We start from the raw sequence: 27,955 nt of genomic DNA, 5'->3' as shown, positions 1-27,955 counted from the left end.
GCAGTCGCCATTTAGGCGGTAGCACCAGCAGAGGCTGGAGTCAGCCCGCGTCCGTAAAAGCAGAAAGAAAGGGAGAAGCTGCGACCGAGCCAGCAGAAGCATTGGCCGCGGCCCGGGCGGAGGGCAGAAAGCGGGAGCGGAGCGGGAGCAGCGCTGGCCGCCGGAGCGGCGAGGCTCCGGGCCGGGCAGAGCGCGGGGGAGCAGCCGGCGCCGGAGCTGCAGCCCCTGGGCTGGGGCAGGGGCTCCCCTCTGGTGGAGGAAACCCAGGGCAGAGGGGGCGAACGGCTGCTGCGATGACAGGCAGAAACTGAAGAGCATTCGGAGCTTGCTGGTCCCGCGCAGGTAAATCTTTTTTAATTTTTTTTTTTTTTTTCCCCAATGCTTTCCTACATCACCTCGTACAACAAAGGTAGCTTTGAGATTGGAGGTCTTTGCTTCCTTTGGCCAAAAGGCACAGTTCTCGCCCAGGCAAAATTTCCACTGAAGAGTTTTTCGTGAGTTACGACTGCAGGATTTGACCTAAGCGTGTATCTTATGTAGGGAACATGGCATGCTATAAGCTGGGGCTGACAAGGAAGCCAGAAGCTGCTCATATGCATACTGACCAGTTAGACAACATCATTTTTCTCTGTGCTGGGATGCTAGTAATGGCTTCATAACCTTTTTTAAGAACTGTCTTTCATTAAAACTTGATGTGCTGAATTTTGCCCTAGTTTACACTGCTGCCACTGCCGTGGTTTAAGGACAGATTAATTTTTTTAAAAATGACAGCTACTTTTTAACTTATGTGATGAAAGAATACAAAAATGTTGAGTCTGAATAAAATAACACCAGGTGTTCCTTTCTTTGAAACAAATACAACTTTGCAGCTGATAGGCAGGCAATATTTTATTTGTTCAGTAGATTGTGCCTTTCTCAGTTGAATGAAAGAAAATAAATCATGACAGGCCATTCTCAAGTGTCTGTGAGTGACTGAATCCAGATTTTATAATATTTCCTCTCTTGCTATCTTCCCTGTGAAATGCGGGATGCTCTGTATGCTGCAGCACTCAGTCACAGTTGGGTGAGCGAGCATGGAGCAACATGATTTGATGTATTTTATTTTTAAAGTGTTTTCTGAATGTCTTGTTTTCATGACTACCTAGTCAAAGATTAACACATTATAAATGCACACACATATAGGTATGTAATGTGTGCATCCCCATCCATACCTTTCCATGTAAATGAAGCTGTTGCAAGCGATTGGTGTTATACCTTTGCCAGGGTTTACAGTTTACTGTATCTAGAATGTTTGCAGGTCTCACAATTTTTAATTCTGGGTCAGAGGGCTATTTTGGCTTCCCCCACTCCCCACGCCCCCTTTTACTTTTCTGACTGATGGACTTCACTTGTGTTCAAGAGCTGCCCCCCGGGCTCCAGCTGTGCTTACTAAATGCAGTAGTGCTCAATTCTAGCAGAATGGCATCCGTGCCATCATTCAGGGGCTGTGAAATGCAGTATTCCTCCAGATTTCATGCCATCTTTCACACTGCACACCACATTTCTGAGGCTTTTGCATGAAGAACTGTCCAAACACGGAACAGGTTCAAATACACAGCTGCAAATCAATGGCCCCACGGAACTGGGGAAATGATTGCAAAGTACAGCTATTTATCTTCATCCCTGGGAAAAGAGAAGAATGAGTGTGTGTAAATGGGCTGTGAACACACTTAGGCTGGAAGATTTCAAACTATTAGAGCAGCAAGGTTATGAAATTACCTTCTTGTTGAAGTAATAAAAAGAAAAGGCTCTAAATGCTTTTCAATTGGAACTTGATGGAAGGGATTATGTGAAATGGTTGCCTGCAATGGCACAGAATTGGATTTGATAATCCAGAAGGTCTCTTTCAGTACTAAAGACCATAATAATTTTCACTGGAAGTTGCCTGCATTAAAAAGTCTCTTTGCAAATGGGTCAAGGTCTTTGGAAACACGGTTTTCCACACATATCACATCAGAGCCAGATGAAAGCACATTTCTCTTCTAGGTTGCGCTGCGCTGTTGTTTACACCAGCAGACACATAAGCTTTGATGGTCATCAGGCTGAATAATATCCCCTTCTCACAGTACAGAGCAAAGCTCTTTGGAAGATGATTGGAGTTCAGAGGCACGGCTTCTTCTGGCCAAGTGGTCAGGATTATATTACACCAGCACTGCAGTCTCAGTAGTACCAACAAAAATAGTGGGTAATACATAAAGTGATAATGCTGTTCCTGAAGTTGTTATTAGTGGTGTTTCTAGTTTCCTCTGACAATCACCTGATAACTTCCTTTTGTGCTAACCAACACTCCTGTCTGTGTAAAGGTCCCACCAACATGTGTGAAAAAGCAGACTCACACACATTGTGACAGTGTGAGCTATTACCTCAAACTTAGCTTATTTTAAAAACCTGCAATAAACAGTATTCTGGTTCAAAGATGCTTCTACAGAATGACTGCATTCAATTCTGTATTCGCTTTTCCTCTACTTCTTTCTCTTTATAGTCTGATCCTTTTCTTGCTCTTTTTATGGTTTTGATTTACATAATACATTGGATTGCTTTCAGTTTGCAGTATACCTCAGTAACTATTCTGTAATATGTAAGTTGCATTTGATTGTTCCAGCTCCCACACTGGGTTGAGTATCAGGCCATTTGTACACTTAGACTGAAACAGTATTCACTGTGGGAGATTTGGTTTGTATGTAGGGCTGATTCCAAATGTTTGTTACCTTCCCCATAATACTTCGTATTACTAGGCTTAATTGAGCAATTATCAGTACTACATAGAGGAAGAAAAATGGCAATTTTGTGAAACATGAATACATAATATTAGCAACATTAATTTTTCCTTTAAATGAACAATTTCCTTAAATGTACCAGGAAAAAAAAATATTGGAAAATTTTTTCCATTCGTTATTTTTTACTTTGCACCCAAACAAAGGTTTCTAAGTATCAGTGAACAGATACTTTCCCTCCATTCTTACTGTGGCACTAAAATGAAATTGTGCATTAAAATATCTTGTCTTACTGCTGGAAAGGCAGTGGAAAAGACCCACTGAGAGACAATGCAACCGTACGTATGAATTGAAACAGAACATACTTTATTTTGCCTTTTTGAGAAAACAAATATTGATTTGTTTTCAACCACAAAATATTGATTACTGTATAATTCTTGAAATGAGTGTCAAAGGAAGACAAGTGCAAAATGTCAAAAGGGTTGTCAAGTCTGTGACAAATACACTTTTCCACTCACACTGAGGTCAAGACCACATCCCCTTGAGCAAATAAATTTGAGTTGAATGTTAGACTTCTGTATCTGAGATGAAAATCAGTCTCTGATTTCTCTGACTGGGCAGGGCTGTAACATGCTATGGCAGCAAAATGCAATCACACTGACCCTGACTGCAGGTAATGGAGTTGGTTTAGCTGAATCTGTGTAAGTGTCAATGAAGTTATGACAGCCTTTTCGCATCCTCATTTAAAATACGTATGTAGTAAAGCAGCTATATGAAAAGAGCATGCAAATACATTCCTGGACTGCAGATGTTTCCCTCCCAAAATGTCCAGTAGTTCTGTGAAGCTAAGAAAAGGAGACTTACCCTCTTTTATTTATTTTTACATTCTTCTCTGAAAATCTAGGCTGACAGCTTTTATCTGCTCTGAAGAAGTTAGTAATTTGAATAATCAAATATTAGCTACCATCAATAGCTAAAATATTGCTGTAAACTGACTAAAAAACATTACAGTTTTCCCAATTTGTTTACTCAAACATTAAAATGCTACCATGTGTTACTGAGAAAGTATTTTTTAATCTTTAAAATACAGTTTTTATAATTTTGTCTACTGCTACGAGGAAAAGAAACATGAATTGAGAATAAACTACTCTAAAGGCTAAACCTCCATTTCTTACCTTGGAATAAAAAGTACTGAAACCTGGGGCAGTGATGAAGATTAGTATGAAATTGGTATTCTGTTTAAAAAAAAAAAAAAATCAGTAAGGAAAGTATTCAGTTTTGTGAAAGTCCTGGGATGGAGATTTGCAAATTAATTCTTAAAGAAAGTACACTTCAGAAAAAAAAGAGAAAAAAAAATCCCACAAAACCAGGTTATGATAAATTTCGTATCATGGACAGCAAATAGCTTCTTGTGAACATTTAGAAACTCCTATCAGGAAGCTGTCATTCCTGTGTCATGCCCCATAGTTACACTTTAATTGCTGGTTTTCAACCCTTTCTGGTTTGCAGAAAATTTTCAGTGGAAGCACAGGCTTCTTACTAGTGCCTGGAAGCATATAGACCATGGGATTGCATTACTTAATTACTTGTCAGGGATCCTTCTGGGTCCTGAAACCCGCTGCATTAACCTGTTCACAAGTTATTACCCAACAAACCAGTTGCAAAATATGTTGGCTGGTAGGGTTTTTGGAGGACTTACCATGCACAGCTAGGACAGCAAGACAGATACTGACATTCTTGGTTTAAGCCACATTGTTTTGAATAGGGTAGTGTTTGGGCTGTGGAAGCGTATCAGAAGTGTTCCAGTGGTTAGGATAGCAATCAAGCTATCCTTTCCAGCCCAGCAAGGAAAATTACTGATAGGAGTTATATTCATAAGAATAAGTCAGAAGCCCTTAACCTTTAATAATTCTGCATCTATAGAAGATTTCCACAAACAGTCGTGAATTAACATTGAGGAACTGAAGACTACAGTGGAAAGGCAAAATGGCCACTGGTCTTTGTACAGTTTCCTCTGCTGAATGGAAAACCAGTCTTCCACAGATGCATGCTTCTCCTGTGTAAATGCAGACATTTATATGGAACTAGCTTGTTGCCTATGCTGGGATTTTTATTACAAATCTCACAACATATGGAACTTAATATCCAAAACCTCTAGAGTAAAATTATTATTTGGGAAATTTTCCTTCTTCGTTTGGGGTTTTTTAGTGTTTTGTATGTTTCCAACTTTCTCCATTCAAGAAAACTTAAAAGCCACACTTTTTTCCATAAGATGCAGAATAAAAAGTCACCTATTTTGGCTAGTGGACATCTGGAGAAGCAGAAGTTCATTACAGCATGTAAAGTCATAGCTAATTGTCAAAAAGAGTATTCTGCTTTTTAAAAAACAGAGAGTCTGAATGGTCAGGCTGAGTGTCTGATCCTGCATTTATATGACTGACAAATTCCAGTTAATAACCCAACTACTCTACCCAATGGCATAATGTCCTACATGTTGAAAGGTGAACATACAACACTGTAAGTTGATCCTTCTATCTTTACTTAGGTAAACTAAATCTATTGAAAACTGAGCAAGAACTATAGTATATGGTCTGTGAAGGTGGGGAGAAAACTCAAAAAATCAGTCCCACAGGGAGTTGAATACAATGCTGTTATCTTGACATTTTTATTTCTATGTGTGAATTCATGAATACCTAACTACAGATATGCAAAGGCTTCTGAGTCATTTCTCACTGAGTTTTTACTGTAAGCACTTAAAAGATTAAGATACTGGTTTACCAAAATGCTTGAATAAATAAATAAATAAATACAGGAGTAGCTCCATTTAAATCAATGAAATAGCTAACATGCCTAAAGCAAAGCCTGAATTTAAGCAGGAACTGAGTCAGGAAATTCTCCCTTTTTAAATTTAAGATTAGCCTATCCACTAAATAGGAAGAGAGAACCAGTAGGACACCTGTCCACCCTGGGTAAACTTAGCACATTATTGCTGTTTCTGCATGAAAAGAAGGGTTTTTTTCATCTGGTAAGTATGTTCAATGGTGCTGAGTCTTGTTTTATGGTAATGGTTCATTAGTACATACCTGTTACTCAAGGGTTAGTTCCGAAAGCTCTTGGGCAACAATGGAGCAAATCATTTAAGTGTACTCCTAATTCTAAAGCTCTTTGTTGGATCAGATCCAGCACCTTCTACATTTTCTGCACATGAACCCTCAGCAGAGAAGGGAATCAACAGACCCTTCTGCATCATTCATTCTTCTGTCACCCATCCTGCTGCCTTCCTCAACAAACAATGCCACTTTGGTTAAACCTAGTTTCAGAAACCCATGCTACCTATTGCACCTGTAGAAAACTCATCTAATTGTTTCTCATTACTTTTTCCAGTTCTTTCTTGCCTAACAAAACTATTTCTGCCACAATCTCTGCTGGCCATATCTTAGCCCAAGAGCTAGTAAAGATTTTTGTACTGTGACAACTATGTGTTTGGGTTTTTTGTTTTACCAAGGAATCCATTTAATATGATAATTTACAGGGCTTCAAAGAATTTTGAAAAGACATTGTTTTGGGAATGAGATTTTTAACATCACTGTGATCAAAATATGCCAATTTGCTAAAGAAGGGCACAGCATCTGTGACAACAGAACAGTACAGGGGCTAGATTCTACCTCCTTTATGTACAGATGTTCTTAGGACAATATTCTACTTCTGTAAATACAGAACAGAACTGTGACAAATTATTTTGAAAGATTCTTGTCCCTTCTATTACTTTTCTATGTTAGGCCAGCAATATGGAAGGAATCTGCAAAACCTCTCAGAGAACCTCTCTGAAAAAACTTTCCAAAACTGATATCCTGAGTTAATACCTAGACTGTATCTGTAGAGTAGCATAGGTATTTATAATGTAGTGAAGAATCCATCCCAAAAATGCAAGAAACACTTTAGCCAACATAGAAAAAATGGAGCAATTTTTATTTTTCTTCCCTTTTTCTCTTTTATATATTTGAAAACAAATGCTACGATCACCCCAAAGTACACACATTGTTTGCTGACATTCTGGTCATGCAGGGCAGTTTTAGCTTTCTGTTCTGTCTCAGTCTCATTGAATTTTGTACAGACTGAGACACCACATTCATTTCAGTTCGAAAATTCTAAGTGCATTTTCTATGCAACTTCAAACAATTCAAACATTGTAGAGAGTCTAGCTCTAAAATGGAAGCTGTTTCAGTTGAAACAAATTGAATTTGAAATTTGAATTTGTGCTTCTGATGAATATGTTGAATAAGAAGAACATCTACTTTTGTCTTTTACTTTCAGAAGATAAGTAAATATTATAACAAGGACAGTGTGTCAGAGAAAACCAGCAAGTTTATGACATGCAAATTTATTTATTTTTTGTTTCCATAGAAGATGCCGTTTTCTCTGTAACTCAATCTGGTCTGCTTCCTTCTGACTGATGATACAAAATACTAAGTTAGCATTGCTTCTTTTCTCAAACTATAGTTTAGAACAACTCTCTGTCATTTTCTGCCATGGCTTATTAAGCCATCCAGTTTTTTATTGACTCTGAAAATAAATCTGGAACTCCAAAAACCTCTGTTCATGCAGATCTTTTTTTGGCCACACTTGGTAACTTCTACACAGATCTTAAGGTTAGATTATTAAGTTGCTTTCAGTGTCCAATACTTGAATGCTGTTTGGCCAACACTGCATAAATACCTTGAGCAAAATGCAGTCAATTGCTCTCTTCACACTATTATGTGAATGACTTTTTTGCATTTCAAGACTTCCTGGGTTTTTTGTAGGGAGAGGGCATGATCCAAAATATTTGACACACCTCCCTGTATTTTTGGCTTGTAAAAATTTGTAACAATTATGAATAAGTAACATTTAGCCTAATACTTGTTGTCCAACAATCTCTGGATAGTATCTGCTAACGAAAGTATCAGAGACTTAAATTCAAGTGCAAGGAAGTCACCAACATATAGATAGACATTTTGAAAACAAGGCAGGATGTCGCAATAACTTACCAAGCTGAAATTTTGATATGGCAAAGCAAATTCAGGAAGCACTTTTAGTCTAAATACATCAGATAATTTTAATTAACCTCATTAGTACTGTCAATCCATGCATAGCTACTTATGTTGATGTGACTTGGCCGGTCATCCTCCTATTTTATGTAAAAACGCAAAGCAAAAAGAAAAGCTATTTTGAATGGATACTTATCTCTGGCCAAGGCTTTGCTCAAATATCAATAACGCAGGCATTAACAGTATGCAAATATTCTTCTCTGCTAACAAAGATGGTAAGAACAACACCTGCATAAAAGCCAGAGCTGACATAAATCAAAAGTGCTACAGCATTTATGCAGTGAAGAAGTCATGATTTACAAGAGCTGATCATCAAAAAGCAGACTTTCAAAGAATATTTACTTCAGCATGAGAATAAAAAAAGTGCTTTTCACATGGACTAGAACCTCATGTTGCAAGAAAAAGCTGTTTTAGCTCTTACCATTTTGTCTTCAAACATGTCCAACTATCCATTGATTTGAAGAGACCAAAGTAAAGCAAGCAATGAAAAAGAAAGAAAAAGAACAGAAAAGTGAGTCTTGTAGTAAAAGATGAAGACACTGGAAGTAAGAAAACCCTCACTATTTAAGTCCATGTTCATTGGCACATATGGTGAAAATACTCCCCAAGAAATGCCTGTTTCTATACATACATAATGGACAACAAGTAAAAACTCCTTGCAGAGCTCTCCTTCCCTCCTTTATGTAAACAATGTGTACCTTTTTCAACTTTGATATGGTGAAATGGCCGTGCTGAAATCCATCTTATCTACAACTACATTTGGTATTATTCTTCACCCTGCTCCTTGTGTTTTGCGTAGTAGTATCATCACTGGATAACCTGATGGACTGTTAATTTAAATTGATACAAGCTTTTTAACTAAATGCATTGCTTGTACTTTACTGGATTTTCATCATAACAATAACAATATAGACAGAGACATCTCCCTAGACTTTAAAAAAAAAAAAAAAATCAGTGACTGACATGAGGTGATTTTACCTGAGAGAAAAGAGCTTTCATGATATTAATAGACAGCATGTGACAATTGCTGTACTGCATATTAGACTGGCATCTCAGTAGGACATCATAAAACTTCAAGAACTGGATCAGTTAAGATGTAATCAAAGCCTCTGAATCCAGACAGCAAAGGTTGTATCAGGATCAGGTTGGTTTACAAAATGAATGCAACCCTAGAAGATACCATCTAGCCAAAAAATTTCAAAGAAATTTGCAATCTGGGACATTTCATGGAAGTCTAACAATGCAAACATGGTGAAAATCTTTTGCAACAAAACCAAAACTGTGGAAAGATTGGAGAGTGAGCAATTTTTTCTACACCTACTTTCAATTACAAACTGTAAGTGCTCACCAGCTGTAAGATTCTAATCTCATGCTACTCTAATGGTAAGTATTCAAGTAGATTAATTTTCAGAAGTTATTTTCCAGCCTTCCTATACCTTTTGCCTGTTATTGCATATGTTATTCGTGGCTTAAATACAAACATAAGAAGCAAGTCATAAATACGTTTGATAGGAAAGTTAAACTATAAAAAATGATTAAAGATAGGCAATAACTGTGGAGATCCAGTAGCTAAATACAGGATCAGTGACATTGATTTAGTAAATGCTAACACACCCACATGTAATTAGTCACCCAAAGAACATTAAGAGTTTGAACTATCAAGTGCACAATCTGTAATGCGAGGTACTTTGTTTAAACATTTTTAAGTGCATATTTTCGTTATCACTATATAACAAAATAACTGATTTTATATCAAAATGACTCAGCCCTTAAACTATATCCTCCTGTCAGGACAACCCTTCACTTCTTTTACCTGGCATGTCAGAAACAGCTGGGGAAAGAATGCAGACCAATGTAAATGTCTGTAGTTGAGTTTGAACTGGAGGCAGCCTTTTGTCCCAGTGAACAGCTTCTCGAGCTCACTCGCAGCAGCTGAGCTAGAGCAACTCGAGCCTTGTGCTGGCGAAGCATCTGCAGAAAACAGAGCTAAGTCAGCAGACGTATATGGAGACGCACTAACTTGCTGAACTTTGCAACCAAACAATTAAAAAATGAAGGGTATGGAGTTATGTTATGAAAAGTGATTTGTCCTTTTAAGTAAGAATAGTTTTGTTAAACTGACACTTCAGAGGATGATAGTAAATTTTCACTGATGTCGTTCATGAAAGTAGCAAAGGCAGCAAATGAGTCTTTATTACACACAAACTCCAGAATAAGTCAGTTCTAAACTGTAAAAAGCAACTGCTGTTTTCTACGTGCAGATTATGAAACAGACAGGTTCTTAAAGTATGAATCAGAGTTGACATTGTACATCTGAAAAGTCAGACTTCTTTCAAGTTAATTTTTCCATACCCACTTTGTCCAGAATATTGAAAACTGATGAAACAATGTAGTACTTTATTTTTTCCTGTTGTGTGTTTTAGTTAACATATTTTAAGACAAAGAAAAAATCAATCCACTGATAAGGTGGTATGAAAAGTACTAACAAATGCACAACTGGGTGCAAGTGCACCACAGTCACAGAGAATGATTTTCACTGCAGGAGAATCTCTGACCAGATTCACACAGAGAATACAAACACATGGTAAAAATTATTAAGGGAAGCCCTTCTCCGGCATGATCAAAAAACCTTGCACGAGCTTTTTGTTTTGTTTGCTCCGGAGCGGGACAAAAAAGTAAATAATCTGTATTGTTTATCTTGGTAAAACTGAGGATCTTTAGGGCTAAGAGACCTGCACGCCGGACAGACTGATCAGCTGCTGATGTTGCTGCTCCCTTGCAGCCACCGGGGCTGGGGAGCGGCTCTGCTCTGCGGAGAAGGCCCTGGGCCACGGCGGGCAGCGAGCGGGGCAGGGCCAGCAGTGGCCCCGGCCGCAAGGAAGGCCCGCCGTGTCCCGGGCTGGGCGAGCAGGAGCGCGGCCGGTCGACTGGTCCGCGGAGGGGATAATCCCCCTCTGCTCGGCGCTCGGGAGACACCCGCCGGGTAGCCGGGCCGGGTCTGGCAGCCCCGGCAGAGGAAACCCGTCAGTAAAGCGGAGCGAGCCCGGACGAGGGCACCGAGGTGTCTGTCCAGGGCTGCAGCGCTGCCCTGCCCTGCAGGGACCGGGGCTGGCTCAGCCCGGGGAAGGCACGGGTCGGGGGCACCAGGCAGCAGCCCCCCAAAACCTACAGGAAAGCCGGCGAGAAGATGGAGTCAAACTCTTCGCAGCGATGGACGGTGGGAGGAGAGATGACAGGTGTGAGTTGAAACACAACTCATGTGAGTTCAGACTAGATATAGGTGTGAAAAAATCACACTGAGGGTAATTTAGCAGTGGAAGAGGTTGCCCAGAGAGGCTGTGGGAAATGTTGGAGTTTTTAAAACCCTGACAGGACAGAACAACCATGTCTGGTCTCATGGCTGACCCAGGGTGCGGGTCCATTCCAGCCTGAGTTGTCCTGTGACTCTGTGGTCATTTCGAAAGACGGTCTGCAAAATCTCCCTAAGCAATAGGTGTGCTTTTCTTACCACTATAAAGTTTTCCTATTGTCTAATGTGAAACTCTTCCACAATGTAAGCCCATTAGTTCCATTTTTTCCCACCACAGATGTACACTCTCCCTCTTTGCAACAACTTACTATGTATTTGAAGACTGGTGCCATGCCATTTCAGGTTCCCTTAGAAGCTTTTCGGATGCTTAATACTTCATGCCATTAAGTGCCACATTTCAATTTGTTCTAACTTTTGGGCAACCATATGTGCCAGTTCTCTTGGACATTTCTGAGTATGCTTAAAGCATGAAGTTTAATAAACCAGGAGTACTCAGCTAGCTTTTAAAATTCTATTTCTCTACTCTGTATTTCTCCGATTTTCATAGTAAAAGTTTTCATGGTGCATTTTGTCTCATCATCCCATTGTTCCTAGGCTACATACTATCTGATTGAGCAATGCTTAAGCAGCTTCTGAGGTGAAATAGCCATGTTATTCTCTCTAGCCTTTTTGCTCACAAAAATTATTAAACTATAATTCTTATGGTAGCTCACTCTCTGCAGTCACCCATGACTATAAGCTGTACAACTGTTCCGAATTTGCATATTTGCAGCTCTTAGGTACAGGTTTATTCTCAGTGGAACAGTGTCCTGCTAGCTTCCTCTGCTCTCATTTCTTGCTAGCAACTTTGGGTTTGTTTGTTTTCTCGACAGCATGAGCTGCTTGCCCATTTTCCTTGTTCCTCAGAGGGCTTTCTCTCTTACATAAACACATACATCAGTGTTTTCTGAGACTGCTCTTCTTTCCATTGCTTCAGTTCTGCTGTCAGAGAAACAATTTTGCTTCAGTGCCTCAGATTGAACGCTCTTATTTATCAATCTTTCCTATATTTAAACAGGTCTCTCAGAGTGACAGTGACTGCCGTGTAGGAGAGATGGAAGGGGCGAAGCTGCCTTCTGCCTGAAGCCAGGATGGGTAGGCAGGGCTGCGACAGCTCCCTGCTTTGCCTCAGGATCAGCATCCCCAGTTGCACTGGTTATTCTGCCTATGGTGTGGCAGATGAGGAAGTACAACTCCTTCATCCAACACATTATGTAAAGACAGATGTTTTCAGCTTACTCAGACATTAGAATTAGGACAGAATAGAATGGTCTGGACAAGAAGGATAACAAAATCAGGGTATGCTTGAACAGCAAAATGAAGACATTAGCGCAGCATGGGTAGCCATAGCTTTAATATAACTGGCACAGGCAGCAACAGCATCAAAGATGCAGAAGCACAAAATTCAGTGTGGGCTGGCAACTGCGATAAGGTCGTGGGAGCTCCACTCACATCTATACCTCTACAGCATCACTCCTATTCTCCCCATGCTAGACAGGTAAAGGGTAACTTAAAAATCCTGCCCCTCAATGCAATCACTCCTTCTGCTGCAGTGAAGAAATAGCTTGAAGGCTTTCCTTATTCAGTAAGAAACCCCTTTGGGTTGTTCTGGATTAGCTGCTGCCCAGGCAACATTGCAACAGACAAATTCAAGCACCTGGCACCATTAGGGCACTTGGACAAGGTTCCCTAGCAAATAAGACCATTTTCCTAAGAACAAATACAGGTGCAGCACATTTTGCAGTTTGTTCCACATGCACTTTTTATATATCTAGCTTTGATCTGAAAAGTAACGATATCCTAGACTCTCTTCAACTTTCAGGATTCAATTTTTTAGTGTCTATTTGCTTAAATATCTCTAAATATAAAAAGAGACTTCTATATGCTGTGTACCTAATGAGCTGCTACTGATGGGAGGACAAATTCATCTTCACATTTATTTCAATGAATGCTGTGAAAGCTTTATAATTTCTGTTATTTAATAATGATGACAATATTTGTGGTCCTACTGTTTTGTCAAGGGGAATTGACTTCAGGGATCACAGAATTTTGTGGCCTTTGACATATGCATTTGCCAACCTTGGCAATATAAGCCACTTTAAAATGTAGTGAAGATGCCTGCACAACCTTTTTGATAAATGTAGCATGTCTCCAGTCAAATATCATCTGTTGTGAAATAAAGATTAGAATGAAAAGGCAGACTGAATGTGAACAATCTCAGTGTACCAAAAAGTACTCTTTGACCTGAAATGCAAGTAGGAAAATCACATTGAAGTGCATCAGACACTCCCACAGAGTTAAAACCAAACCAAACCATAACTTGGTACTATTGCTGAATAAGCTACAAATGCATCTTGGATATCACTCAGGAGTGTTATCCAGTTGTAGTGGAGAAAAATTCCCTAACTACCGAAGAGATGGCATGTTTAGAGTCATCGACTGTCATGCACATCTATACCAGTGTGTTTTAACAATGATTTGAGGACATTTGTTTTAGAGACAGAAGAGTAATTCAGCTTCTACAATTTCTTCAGGCCCTTGGCCTGGCTGAAATACCATTTCTCAGATGCAGCTTTTTGTTTCTGGGGATATTAGTCCTGTAGGAAGAATACTGAAACTCACAATGTTAATTTAAAGTAAGTCATGAAGTGATGAAGATGATCTTTTATTACCAGTCCAGGCTGGATTGCAAATCCTAAATTTACTACTGAAGTAAATAATCTTGTAACCCTTAATAATCCTTAAATTATTACAACTAGTATGCCATCACTTACATCACATTCATTTCTCTTATCAGGAAAGATATCACAAAGTGCACTCTCCACATGTACCTGTATTAATGTCTGCCTTGTTGTTTTTGTAATTTTCTTTCTTAGATTTTCCCCTCTGAGCAACAGACACACTGAGAAACATGCCTGAGCAAAGCAATGATTACAGGGTTGTCGTGTTTGGAGCTGGAGGAGTAGGCAAAAGCTCTTTGGTCTTGAGATTTGTGAAGGGCACTTTCAGAGAGAGCTACATCCCTACCATTGAAGACACCTATCGGCAGGTGATCAGCTGTGATAAGAGCATATGCACTTTGCAGATAACAGACACTACAGGGAGCCATCAATTTCCAGCCATGCAACGTCTTTCTATTTCTAAAGGACATGCGTTCATTTTGGTTTACTCTATCACCAGCCGACAGTCCTTGGAGGAACTCAAACCCATCTATGAACAAATATGTCAGATTAAGGGAGATGTAGAAAGCATTCCAATAATGCTGGTGGGGAACAAAAATGACGAGAACCAAAACCGAGAGGTGGACAGCAGTGAAGGAGAAGCCATGGCTAAGAAGTGGAAATGTGCCTTCATGGAGACCTCGGCCAAGCTGAACCACAACGTGAAAGAGTTATTCCAAGAATTGCTAAACCTAGAGAAACGCAGGACTGTGAGTTTACAAATTGATGGCAAAAAAAGCAAGCAGCAGAAAAGGAAAGAGAAGCTGAAAGGCAAATGTGTGGTCATGTGAAATTGCATGGCTAGAAGTCAGTCATGCAGCCTCATCTGTCTGACAATACGCATGTAAAACCTATAGACAGCAAACAACCATGCAAAACCCTACTTATCAGTATCTGTTTTAAAAGAAATATTTGGAATTTGAAAAAATGAGTTACTATGAAAAAAGCCAACAATTAAAAAATCATGTACTCTAGCTATCAGTGAAAAAAATCAGGAGGTAAAGGATGGATCAGGATTTCTAATTTTGTAATTTGCAGAAGAAAAGAAATTTCATCCTCAGCATAATGTTGAAGATTTGGAAATCAACTTCATATTATTTACATTTGCATATAACTGCAAGAAAAGGCAATGTATAATGTTAGAAGAAAAACAGAGAAATGGCCATGAAGAAACCTAGAACATATAAATGCATGCTGGGTGGCGTTATCACATCCTTTAAGAATGCTGTGGATAAACAATTCTGTGCAATTTTCATTACTGACTGTTGGGGCAGTGTGCATAAGGTAGTCTCATATCTGCCAAATAAACAAACTGTTTCACACTAAAAGGAAGTGTGGGGGTAGCACAGTTAAAAGGAACAGATATTTTCTCTACCCCCCAGCATGAGATTTCTTTCTAGTATGATGTGGTGTTTGAACTGAGGGATGAGGAAAAGCCAGCCCCTGTAGGAGAGATGGAATCATCTCCTTTTCTGGACCCATCACTCCAAGAATGACCTGTGCTTCTGGCCACAATGTATTTCAGAAGAGCAAATGTTTGCCTGTGGAGAATGTCAGATTTCATAAAAATCGTGTACATATACAAACAGAAAGCTTCCCCAGGGAGGATTGGCTGGGGAGTCCCCTACAAAAGCCTCTATGGGAACGGTTCAGTTCAAATGCTGCTGATGGTTAAATTAACACATGGTGTGATCAGTGAGTGAATGGAAAGTCTACTGAACTGGTGGTATCCTTGGAGAGGGGTTGGTGTTGTATATAAAGTTTTTATTCAAATTACCAGATTAGCTGAGTGAAACTTCTTTACGTTACTGTATTCCAATTAGAATGTTTTTGCATTTGTGCACTACTAGATCTATTGCCTTTATATTGTCTGAAGGGGTTTATATTTACCATTTAAACTCATTATTTGAACTGTGACTATTTATAGAACCAAATCCTATATCTGGAGTTAGGGCCCACAGGAGTCTCCAGGAGAAGATTTGCTGGGATAAGTACTACGGGATTTGGCACATTAAGAATTCTAGCCAGTACTGTGTTACAATGCAATACAAAGTTCAGAATAGGAAAAAAATGGTTTAAACCACTCTGTCAGGGGGAACTGCTCTTCTCAAAATCTTTCAAAGGGGAAAAAGTGTACAATATGTGAGCTTTTCTGGATCTCTCTCCAAAGCTTTTTTAAAAACTAATATGAATGAGTAAATTATATATCCGACTGGTAACAAAGACCACCTAAGATAAAAGAAGCACATACATTTTTTAAAGGACACATCAAAATTGCATAAGCTACAATTTGCACCTTAGGAACTGCTTTGAAATAATAAAAACAAATGAACATATTTTTGGTAAATGTTTATTTGAAAATCATAGTATGGGAAATTTCAGTCAAGTACTAGTATTATTAGTATGCATGCTGTTGCATTATAAATATCTTCTAGGAGCGGTTCAAATGCAGAATTTGCATTAAAAATTGTTACCTTGTTCCTCTCGGAGTTATTGCTTGTTTACTTTCCACCTTTCAAACAAAAGTGCAGACATTTCACAGATAGAGGGATAGTATACATTTCTTTGAGCAAGAATTGCTATTAGCACTGTCTAGAAAGGAGCACAACTTTTCTCATTCACTCAGAAGAAATTCTGGCACCATTTAAATCAAGTAAAACTCCTACTGATTTCAAAGAAGACAGAATTTTGTGTGTTTACTTCATTGCATTACAAGAGAAAATTGGAGAGAGCATGAAAAAAAGCTAACAATAAATTCCTGGCTATTACACTATGCTTTTTCTCCATAAATGTCAAAGCACTTTACTAAAAGGACAGCACCATTATCTTAACTTCTCAGGTGGTGAAACTGAGGCACAAAGAGAGGAAGAAACTGCATGTAGGTTACCCAGCAGGCTACTGGCAGACCCAGGAACAAAAGCAGATCTCCTCAGTCCCAGTCCAGTGCTTGCTCTGCATTTGGTCAGACTGTCTCTTCACATTCTTAAATAGTTTCTAAAACACATAAAGAAACCTGGTATGGCTTATACAGCTAAGTGCATCTCTTTCTGCTCAGTCTCTCAATAGGTCAAAGAGTATTTCCACATCAGGGATGTAAAACATTTAAAAACACTACATATAGTAAGACTTTTATAAGTGTTTATATATCTACTCTGTTTGTAAACAAATGGCTGACAATACTCATCTTCACAGCATTGGATTCCCCTAACAAAACTGGAAAATCAAAAGAATGATCACACTTAAGGAGTAACGGGTCACATACAGAGTTCAGCAGGACAGAGGTCTCCTGCTGATGCTAACACGCTGGTGCCAAAGGTCATGATGCATGGTACACACCTAAGCAGCCAGCATGGAATAATGGTATAAACTCAAAAAAAAAAGGCCATTTGAAGACAAAAATCCTTTTAACATTATTGCTTTAACTGGGGGAATTATTTACATAGTAAAGAATCTTGCAGAAGTAGAATATAGGGGATCTGAATTACTCAAAAAGTTATGACTCCAAGGATATTACAGGCTGAAATTTGGCCTTGGACTTTTTAGTATGTGCCTCATAGCAAAAAAAGAGAGTAATTGTATGGCAAAGGTGGAAATAAAACAAGTAGCTGCCAGTTGTTGGGCTTGAGGACCATTTCCTTTAATTCTTGGTTGATTCCTCACCTGCTACATAATAAGCCATGAATTATTTCATGGACTTGCATGTATCAAAGCAAGGCCAGTACAGAAGCAATATTACTCTTGGACCACAGACTCAAAAGAGAACATATTTTATATGCTTGCATTGACACCCTGGTTTGTACTACTAGGTTTTATATATCTTACTTCCTTGTGAGCTGGTTTAAATCATTTGTTTTGCTATTACTTATACAATTTTATTTTTTTTAATACAGGGAAAAAACTGTAAGCTAAATAAAGAAAATATACAGCTTCATTACATTTTGTGTTTTATTTGGGAATGTGATATCAGTATAATAAAGTCTTTAAAATGTACAGAAAAAATATTACATAGTTAAGACGTGTAAGATCTACAGTGAATTTTAGCACCCAGAAAACATGATCTAGACAAAATGACTCTTTACAACGCATGACTTTTATATGTATATATGAAATACTAACATACATAGTTATCATGAAAATGTGTTGTTGAGCTTTCATTAGCAAATATTTTATTCAAAAACTCTGGATATGAAGTCATTTGTGCCTACAAGTTTCTATGTTTCTGGTGATGTTCTGAACATACAAAATAAAGTTTTAAATGGAAACACAAGTTTGGAAGAAGCCTTGTTGGTGCCTGCATTGTATTTGTTTCATAAGTATATTAAATATGTATTTTTTAAACATCATAAAGGCAATTCTCTAAATCAAAATAGATTCTTACATGTTAGGCAGCATCCTAAAGTCTTCAGCTATATAAATGAGACTCCTGAAAAGTCCTGAGAGAATTGCAGCAGTATTATCTTATCTAACATTTACCTTTCTTTTATTATACTGTGGCAAACACCTACACTTTCAAAGCAATCTACCTTCATAAAACACAGATTATCATCAGGTGTTTCTTTTGACCATCAAAAAGCAAAATAGTTCTGGAAGCTAGTCTATATTTTATTATTTCCTTTAAAATAACAACAGATAAACCTTGGTGCTTGCAAAAAAATTGAAACTTACTATATGGATCCTGCTATTCCTCCTTATTTCTACCAAATTCATGATGTTTTTGCAAAATTTCTTACTACTGCATATTATATTACCACCTGTTGCAAAACATGTCAAATGTAATACTTTAACACTTCTTGCAATTCAGAAGATGTGATAACAGTTTTTCAGTTAAATAATCATTTCTGTATGTAAGCAATAATTCATACTCAACAGGGGGAGGGATCAACAAACAAGCTTGAATACTTAGGCACATTGGTGGGCATTTGAACCAGTGATAAAATACTGAGTATTAAATGCAAATTTCATATCACTGTGAAGTAATTGGGTATGGCAATCCACAAATCCTTTTATTTCTAGTTAAAGACACCCCAGAACTCCTAATAGTTCCTATTATTATTTTTTTTTATTCTAGTACACCATCATTTACTATGCTTGGTCCTTATTCTGACACAGCCTACTGTGGAAGAGTGGATGTGCCAAGTCCGTGTCCTGGGGTTTGCACAATATAGTCAGTAATTGTTTTAGAGATGTTTGCTCTATGATATTCCACAGGAACACCACAAGCATTAAAATTTGCCTACCTCTAAATTTTTTTGTCATTGGTTACTACTCCCGTTTCCCACTGGAAAATATTTTCATTGGTTAACACATGCCCTCATTCAAAGTTGTGAATATATACATGTCACATTTAGTTTACTGGCATTTTAACTGGTATTTTAACTGGCATGTCTCACCCACCTTCTATGTACATTTTTTAATTAATCCACAAGTGTATTTCATGAAGTCGATGGTGTCTGAAGTCCAGCTCCACTAAAACTGCAAAAAGGGAGAGCGGAGCTTGAGCACCTTTGAAAGTATGTACCTGGATACTGCTTGTGAAGAATACAGACTCTTCTCTAAATTAACCAGAGGAATATGGGGTTTAGAGAAAGCATTAAGAGTCCTCTGTGTCATATAGTTTACCTTAGTCAAGCACTACTTTTTATAATGAGTCATAGTTGACCTATTGAAAATCATAATGGAACTGAAGTGCAAAGGAACATTTGTTGTTCAGTTAGATGTATTTGTTCCTCATTCAGATACCAAGAAATGGCCCACAATGGATCCTACAAGTGCATGATGCTCTGAAAGCTGTGGATGACAGTGTCTGTCATATGGCAGCTGCCATTGTATTTGTGTTCATTTCAGTAGGAAAAGCAGGAAATAAAGAAGCATAAGAAGAGGTATTTTTCCATAAGGCGTGTATGGCAAATATTTTTTTCTCCATATAGAAGAGCAGAAGGATCATTTTTCATTAGCTTTCAAAGAGACATGGGGAGAGCACTGAGGTGCCAATCACTTTAACACCTATGTGCTTTAGAGCAGCTTTTGCTCGGTGCTGTTGTAAAGATCCTTTGCCTCTGGTACTTCCCCTCCTTATTTGGTTCAGTTCCTGGTGCTGGTCAGCTTGGTCCTTAAAAACAGACTGTTGGCCTATTTCCTGATTTATTCAAGGTTAGGCACTCTTAAAATCACAATACAATGGCACTGTAATGCTTAGGGATATGAATTTAATTCCAGATTTTATCAGTCAGCCACCTGTCCTCTGCACAGTTGGGTCATTGTAATAAAGATGTAGGAGGAATATAACTGCGAGGGTGGGGGAGTGGGGTGGAGGAAATGGGAATGCTAGAAGATTTTATGTGAACTTACTATTTCTTAGGAAATTCTGAGATCAGCAAGGACTCCTAAATGTATTTTCAAAGGAAAAAAATCAATATTCAGTGGTCACACTGAGCTGCACTAATGAACACTGCTGCTATGGACATCACAACAGTAGGTTACAGAAGGACAGCAATTGCTGCTCACTCAGTGATCTAGTCAAATCTGTAACTCCTTATAAAAGCAGCTCTACACTGGATGGCAAATTTATGTGCCTGTGTAGGAGAACACACTCTCTAGCCACAGGATTTTAGCTCTCTTTTCTTTCCTGTTTAGTCCAGGGGGGTCTCAGTTCTTCAAAAGCAGAAACTTCCGGCAGATGTTCAGTGACACCATCCAGTCCTTCCCTGGATTAAGCAGATAGGTGCCTACAGACAGCATCTGCAAAAACCAGGAAAGTGACAGCTGAGAAGCGTGCACCAGGGAGGAGAAGGGCGAGTGTGGTCCTCTTTCCCACCACATGGGAAGAGGCAGATGTTCTCCTCAATGGGAAAAGATGACCTCTACAGCCACGACCAGCCTGCAGCATGAACACTAGGTCCTTTCCTTCCACAAATCTCACACTGATTGAGGCTTGTCTTTTACAATGAAATTAAAACCTGACTGAAACAACAAAGTTTAATATAGCAGCAAGGGAGAGCAAGGTAGTTTTATAGAAGCATGTCTGTATGTGTCCAAGTAATAATCTCTTTATATACGGCTCTGTGAAGAGCATGTTCACATACCAACAAAAAGTGAAGGACTGGGTTAGAAGAAAGAGGCAGGATTATGGACAGTGGCTTGTCTGGGGATGCTGAATATGGAGGGAAGGTGAATATGTATCATTTAAGTGGTAATATTTAGGAAAGGTGAAATAAAGGAGGAAAAATTCAACTGCATACACCTGCAATTATCCTAATAATTAAGTCCACTAGATCACAAAACAATCACTTGGAGCAAGTAGCAGTCAATATGAACATGAAAAAACAGTTTGGGGTAAAAGAAACAATCTCAAATTCTGTCCTCCCTTTTTGCTGCCAGAACCATATGTGTCCATGGTTGGTCTCCTGTTTCTTTTCAAACTCAAATCTGAATTTAAGGTAGGCCTCGTTCTGTAAGTTTGAGCAACACCTAATCATTTCACGGTCTTTTGCTTACCTAGTGGCCAAAGCTGAATACCATTTTACAAAAACCACCAAGTAATCCCACTATGGTAGAGGACAATTTTAATTGATTAATTACTTACTAACAAACAGTTCAAAATGATTTGACAAGTCCAGTCATCAGAGGGATACAGTAACTCTGTTAAATCATTCCCATGTGAAAAATAATTTAAAAAAAAAAAACCTGTCAGTTATGTAACAGCACATACAGTATGCCCAGATTGCAGAACTGGAAAATACCATCAAAGCCAGATGGATGCAAACATAAAATTTTATTACTGGGGGGGGAGGGGAGGGGGAGAAGCAGCAGCGCCTCTGGCTGCTTTCCCTGCCTCTCCTCTCCACGGGAAGAGCAGCCAGCCAGGCTGCCTTCACTGCAGCTAAAGCACTACCTTGTCTGCTGGAAATGGTTTATAGAGCAAAGAAAAAAGCAAAAGCACCACTTGGCCAGAGGCATTGATGTGCTTTCTGCCCTCCTCTAGAAGTAGGTGCTGCTTCATGGTCAGCCTTGTCTGAGAAAGCAGGGGAAGAGCAGACTCTGGGGCCAGCACTCCTCTGAGACATGCAGCAGGGCTTGAGGTTTCCTCTTGTGCAGTAGGTGGGAATGGGGACAGGGAGCAAGGGTGATCATTTCTGCCCTGGCAGGCACTGCCCATGCTGTGATGGTCATAGCAGAGGTGGTAACACTGAAAGCCTCTGGTTAACATTTATGGCCCAGCTATAAATTTGTGGAAATACAGTTTAGCAGGTACCTCAAGAGATGCAGATGCAAATGCCTCACACAGAAGTAATGTAGCAGCTACTAAAAAGAACAAAAACATATCTGCTCAACAATTAACAGATAAAGAATATGTGTTTGCTTACATGAAATATTTCTTGAATACAAAAGGCACCTCTAGTATTCATTGACCAAACCAGTGGATCCACAGCTCCACTCTTTCTCCCACTGATAAGTCTAGTCCAGACTAGGTCAAATCTGTGGAGTTGATGATGTGGGATAGGTATATATGGTATGTTTGTCCAGGGGTATAAATAAGTGAGATTTGTATATTGTGGGCTAGTATGGTGATGTGAGGAGATTCAAAAAGGATGTGACTTGAAAGTAATACACTTTATTGTTATGGCCTCCACTGGCCGTGTTTTTAGCTACAGCTCTGCATCTCTAGAAGTTACAGTAGTCTAAACATTGTTGGGTTATTTAGGTTACACAGCACCAGTTTAAACTTCTTACAGAAGTTAGAATATTTAATTAAAAAATTCAATGTTTCATTGCAGTAAAGAAGGTATATTATTCTGTACTATACAGGTGTAAGATATAATATATTTTAAGATGCAAGCTAGTAGATATAACTGTATTCTGTTTATTGTTGTGATTTCTTTAGCCTGTCAGTTGTGTTTCCTCAGAAACTTGAAATTCATGTTCTTCTACTGGGTCTTTTATTTTGAGTTAGTTTAGCAAAAGAAACTTTCATATTAGGACTATTTTCAGCAAGAGATTTTTAAAGTGTATTCAGTGGCAATTAGAATTTGAAGTTCAACAGAAAATTTAACAGTCATTTGTAGAGACAGTGTTAGTCATCCAATTCCCACACAAATATGTTTTATGGTTTGAAATGTCACTAAAATGGGTATTTTAGAACACAAACAAGAAGTTTGAATAGGAACAGCTTTAGCTTCTTGTATTTTAACTTTCAAATACAGGGAAGTGTGCGCAAGTTCAATTTTTTCTGAATGTCAGAGACCAAACTCAGTCTTGGTTTAGTTTGCAATAGATTTGTCCTGCATTTTCCAGCTTGTTCTCAAGAGTACTGTACTTGGTGTGGTAACAATGGACTTGGTGTGGTAACAAACAGCAGGGTTTTGTACTCTATGGTGTTATATTGTTGATTTTTTTGGTATGGGGAACGACCAAACCAAGAAAAAGATAAACTTGTAAGTTACAAAAGGGGACTTTTAGGAAATGTCTTCCTTTTTCTAACTCAATCTTCGTTTGATCTGTAGCAAAATGACTAATGCCCATGTGTCCAAATTCCTCATGTATAAAACTGAAACAACTTTTTTCTTCTCAAAGATGCAGGAAACTTACTGAACATATGAAGTAAAAATTGATTTCTCTGTGTTCTTCTAATGCTGTTTTATAAAATAGCTGCCAATTTTTCAAAACCTATCATCTCTTCCAAACTTACAACACAGGGTGAAAATCTGTTCCCTCTGGACACCAGAATTTACCCCCTTGGTTGTCATGCTCTCATTTCAAAATACTCCAGTGTCAGAATAAAATAACTCTCTCCCTCCAACTTCATTTGCTAAGCCCCTCAGCTGTTCATAATGACTGCAGCTCCACCATGGCGATGACACCACCACAGAGAAACCCACAGGAGATGCAGGGGGAGTGTGGAAGGGCTGTACACCTAGTCCTCTGCGTTTGCTTGAAAAGTCTGCAGTACCTCCTCAGTTCCTCTGAATTTGGTTGGTTATGGGTCACAGATGCCAGGCTCCAGCACAGACTCCTACACAATCACAGGCAGTAGCTGGCAGCTCACACTGAGTGTGCCAGGCACTGCTACATGCACGAGAACTGGCGTGGAGGGGATTCCCAGCCCCAGCCAGCAGACGCCTCTAGCCACTGTCTTCACCTGAACATCCATCACACACTACCGCCCCACTGCTGTTTTGGAGGTTGTAGGCAACTTCCTTATCACAGGTCTAAGGTAATGGGATTCATCACCCCGTGTACCAGTGCAGATGCTGACCTAGAGGTTAGAAAAATTATTTTTGGTTGTGGACATGAAGTTTTGTTTAGTCTGTAAAGTATGACATTATTTATGTATTCTTGACAGGAGATTTTCTTTTTAAAAGAAAAGGTCTCCGGTGGTTGGTTTTATCTTTGAAATTTAAAGAGGAAAGACCATGTCACATGAAAGCTTTCTTGAGCATTCATTTAAAGCCAGATTTTCTGTGAAATACGTTTGGAGTTCTCATCTCAGTCTCAAAAGGAACAATAATTCACTACATAAAAATATTGACTTTTGCTTTCACTGACATGATCATCTTTGTTTACTGGGGGCAAGACTAAAATGACAAAAGGTCTTAACTGCATCATGGTGTAAGAAAGGGAACAAGTAATTGAAGAGTAAAAGTTACCTGCAGGGGATGATGACATGTCTATTAATTTTGCTTTTAATCCCCCATCTGTGGGAAAAGAGACAATATTCCCATTAGCATCTTTCAGTTGTAAATAGATGTTCAATACTTGACAGAATTTAGGGGGAAAGTAGAGCAAATTAAGTCCAGTAGGCTCTGGCTTAGATTTACCCATTGACTGGACATGCACACTTAGTGACCAGTAGCTCATTTGGTCTTTGATGATCTTTTGGGTTTGTGTGGCAGGTTTTTGGTAGCAGGGGAGGGGTCTGCAGGGGTGGCTCCTGTGAGAAGCTGCTGGAAGCTTCCCTGGCTCCCTGTCGGACCCACCTCTGGCCGAGGCCGAGCCCATCAGCCATGGTGCTGTCCTCCTGCAGCCCATGGAGGAGAGAGGGGGAGCAAAGGCCCACCTGCAGCCTGTGGAGGACCCCACCCCAGAGCAGGGGGATGCCCCTGAAGATGGCTGTGACTCCATGGGAAAGCCCACGCTGGAGCCCTCTGTGGCTGAAGGACTGCAGCCTGTGGGAAGGACTCAAGCTGGAGAAGTTCGTGGCGAACTGTCTACCATGGGAGGAACCCCACGCTGGAGCAGGGGACGAATGAGGAGTCCTCCCCCTCACAAGGTGTGGCGAGCTGACCCCAACCCCCATCCCCATCTCCCTGCACTGCTGAGGGGGAGGAGGTAGAGAAAACCAGGAGTAGAGTTGAGCCGGGAAGGAGGGAGGGGTGAGGGTAGGGTATTTCAAGATTTGGTTTTACTTCTCATTACCCTTGTTTTGATTTGTTTGGTAGTAAATTAAATTGATTTTGTTTTTTCCCCAAGTTGAGCCTGTCTTTTGCTCATGATCATAAGTGGTGAGTGATCCCTCTCTGTCCTTGTCTCGACCCATGAGCTTTTCTTTATATTTTCTCCTCCTCATACCACTGGGGCCGGTGAGGGGAGGAGTGAGTGAGTGGCTTCGTGGTGCTTTGTTGCCAGCTGGGCTTATACCACAACAATGAAGACTGGCTGTTTTGAAATAAATAAATAAATAAATAAATAAATAAATAAATAAGTGCCACTCTACTTATCCTATCCTATGACTTTGGCCATGATTAGAAATAGAAATCCTAAAAATTAATGGAAACAGCTCAGCTTGTCTGTTTTTTGGAATACCATGTTTCCAACTAGCAAAAGCAGAATTTCCCAGATCTACTGGGAAAGCTTTCGGTGGTTTTTGACACATCCAGACAGCTTTCAAAGAGGGAGAATGAATGAATCTGAGTGGGTGACCTTTCTGAGAATAACAGTGACCAATGACCTTCAATGAAAATAATATTTGGAACTTCTTCCCTTTATTTCCTTCTTTTTGAATAATAAGAGGATCAGGTATAAGCAATTTCTGTTGATATAGTTGAACAAGGTATATACAGCATAATACTTATATAACTTTTTACATCAACAGACCAACAAGAAACTTTGTGTTATTCAGCACATGGGGAAAATCTCACACAAAGACTTGGTTGAGGATTACAGACCAGTAAATGATCAGATGTAAGTCAGGTTTTCTGTCTCAGTCTAGTGCTTTCTCTCCAGCGGAGAGAGAAACGGCTTGAAGAGCACATCGGTATGTAATTACTTCCTTGTTAAAAAAGCAAAGGTGTGGTGTAAATCTAGAGGGATTGCTGATAAATGTTATTTGTTCCCTATTTACACTGCTCAGATTTCTAAGGAACATTCTTTTTTTGAGACTAGTTCTAATAAATTACTTTCTAAGTATTTGTTTTAAAGAACGTTTAAGTTGTATAAGAAAGAAGGTAAGTTGGCAGGCTAAGTGGAAGGAAAATATTGCTCTTCATGCTTCCCAAAGCACCTGACCAAACAAAGATAGTTTCTGAAACCTATTGCTGCCTCCTCGGATTAGATGAATGCCAAAAGAAATGTGCCATGCATGGTTCCAGCACCAAATGTTTGCAGTCATGCTCATTCCCCTTAGGTTAAAAGCAATAAATGCACACATATGGAGTACCACCACGAGGCAGGGTTTTGCTTAAAGAGCATATTAGACTACTTTAAGAAATGCCAGCAAAAGAAAGGCAGAATGTGCCATGTGATGAACAGATTTACACAGGCAGGAAAGGCACCAACATGCAGAGATTAACAACACAGGAATTCACAAGTGAATCAGAGACACAGACAGAGAAGGTACATCTGTTCTTTCTCAAATCAGTGACAGTATTCTGGATTTGCACAGGTTACACTAGAACAAAATCTGACCTAGGAAGTAACACTTGTGGAAATGTATTTAATATTAAGTGAAATTGTCCGTATTTGATGAATTTGTGGAATGTGACTTAAAGCAGAGAGGTATCTTCTGAGTATGACATTGAAAAATGAATTTTCTGGAACTGAGCGCTGGCTGAGGGGACTGGGTTTGAAACGTGGGGAATTTTACCTATAAATCAACTGGATTTGAAGACTGGAGGTAACTGATATCTTGTGGTCATTAGTAGTTTATATGGACTGAGTCAAAGATCCCATCCTAGTTCAAACAGCAAACATGTCCGCATTTCAAGATCTGTGTTATTTTCATTGGCTTTTTGACTAGCATGAATTCTCTTCACCAATTAACTCAGTTTTTGAAAATCCTGGAAAATTATATCCCACTTAAAAGTAAATACTGCCTGTATAGGAGTAGTGATTTTATGTATACTAATCTCTCTTTCTCTGATATTCATGTTCATTCATTTTGCCTTTAATAATAATTAAAAAAATATGTAATCAGAGATTTCTCTGATGTTTGTGCAGATGGGATGCAAAATAAAGGTTCAATTAGTGGAAAAAAAGTAGAACAAAATTGGAGCTTATAGTTTGTTAAATCTTTTCTCTTTGCAACTGAACTTTTATTTCAAAATCAAAAAATACATCCAAGATTTATCATATGAACTTTGAGTTATGTTGACCAATGGTACTCTTTCCATATGTTAGAATTTTGTAATAGATATGCATGCATTTTTTTGTTTTATTTTTAATTTAGCTGTGAGTATTAATAATTTATGAATGCAATAACATCTTTAAACAGATATTACATTAAAACAAGACTCCTTTTTAGTCACTTTTAGTGATTTTATACTTTTTCAGCTAAAGAATGAGGTGGCAGAGTAAGCAGAAAGGTGTTTTTAAAACTAAATTTTATAATGGGTTTGCCTACAACAAATGTGGGGACGTTGGCAATTCAAAGGCTAGCAGAGAAAAGAATACAGCAAGATACTTCAGTCCAGCAAGTCTTGGAAAAGGTTGGTGGCAAATTGTCTTTCTTTTTATACAGCAGAAAGTAGAGAAAATTACAGCAAAGGGAATATTACCATCTGTAACTACTGTCAATCAGTAGGGAAGAAATGATGGAGACTAAGATAATAGAAG

The 27,955-nt window shown here is 39.0% G+C and overlaps 1 protein-coding gene across 1 annotated transcript; it reads left to right on the top strand.

Annotated features, from left to right (window-relative positions):
* Positions 1-30: 30 nt before the first annotated feature.
* Positions 31-18,177, top strand: DIRAS2 (DIRAS family GTPase 2). Its single transcript, XM_075019615.1, has 2 exons — positions 31-342; positions 14,066-18,177. Exon 2 carries the CDS (start codon positions 14,101-14,103, stop codon positions 14,698-14,700), a length of 600 nt encoding a protein of 199 aa, XP_074875716.1. The 5' UTR covers positions 31-342; positions 14,066-14,100; the 3' UTR covers positions 14,701-18,177.
* Positions 18,178-27,955: the final 9,778 nt, after the last annotated feature.

Source organism: Buteo buteo, chromosome Z (assembly GCF_964188355.1).
Source record: "Buteo buteo chromosome Z, bButBut1.hap1.1, whole genome shotgun sequence".
Lineage (NCBI taxonomy): Eukaryota > Metazoa > Chordata > Aves > Accipitriformes > Accipitridae > Buteo > Buteo buteo.
The sequence above is the reverse complement of the archived record's forward strand: the minus strand, read 5'-3'. Positions and strand labels throughout refer to the sequence as shown.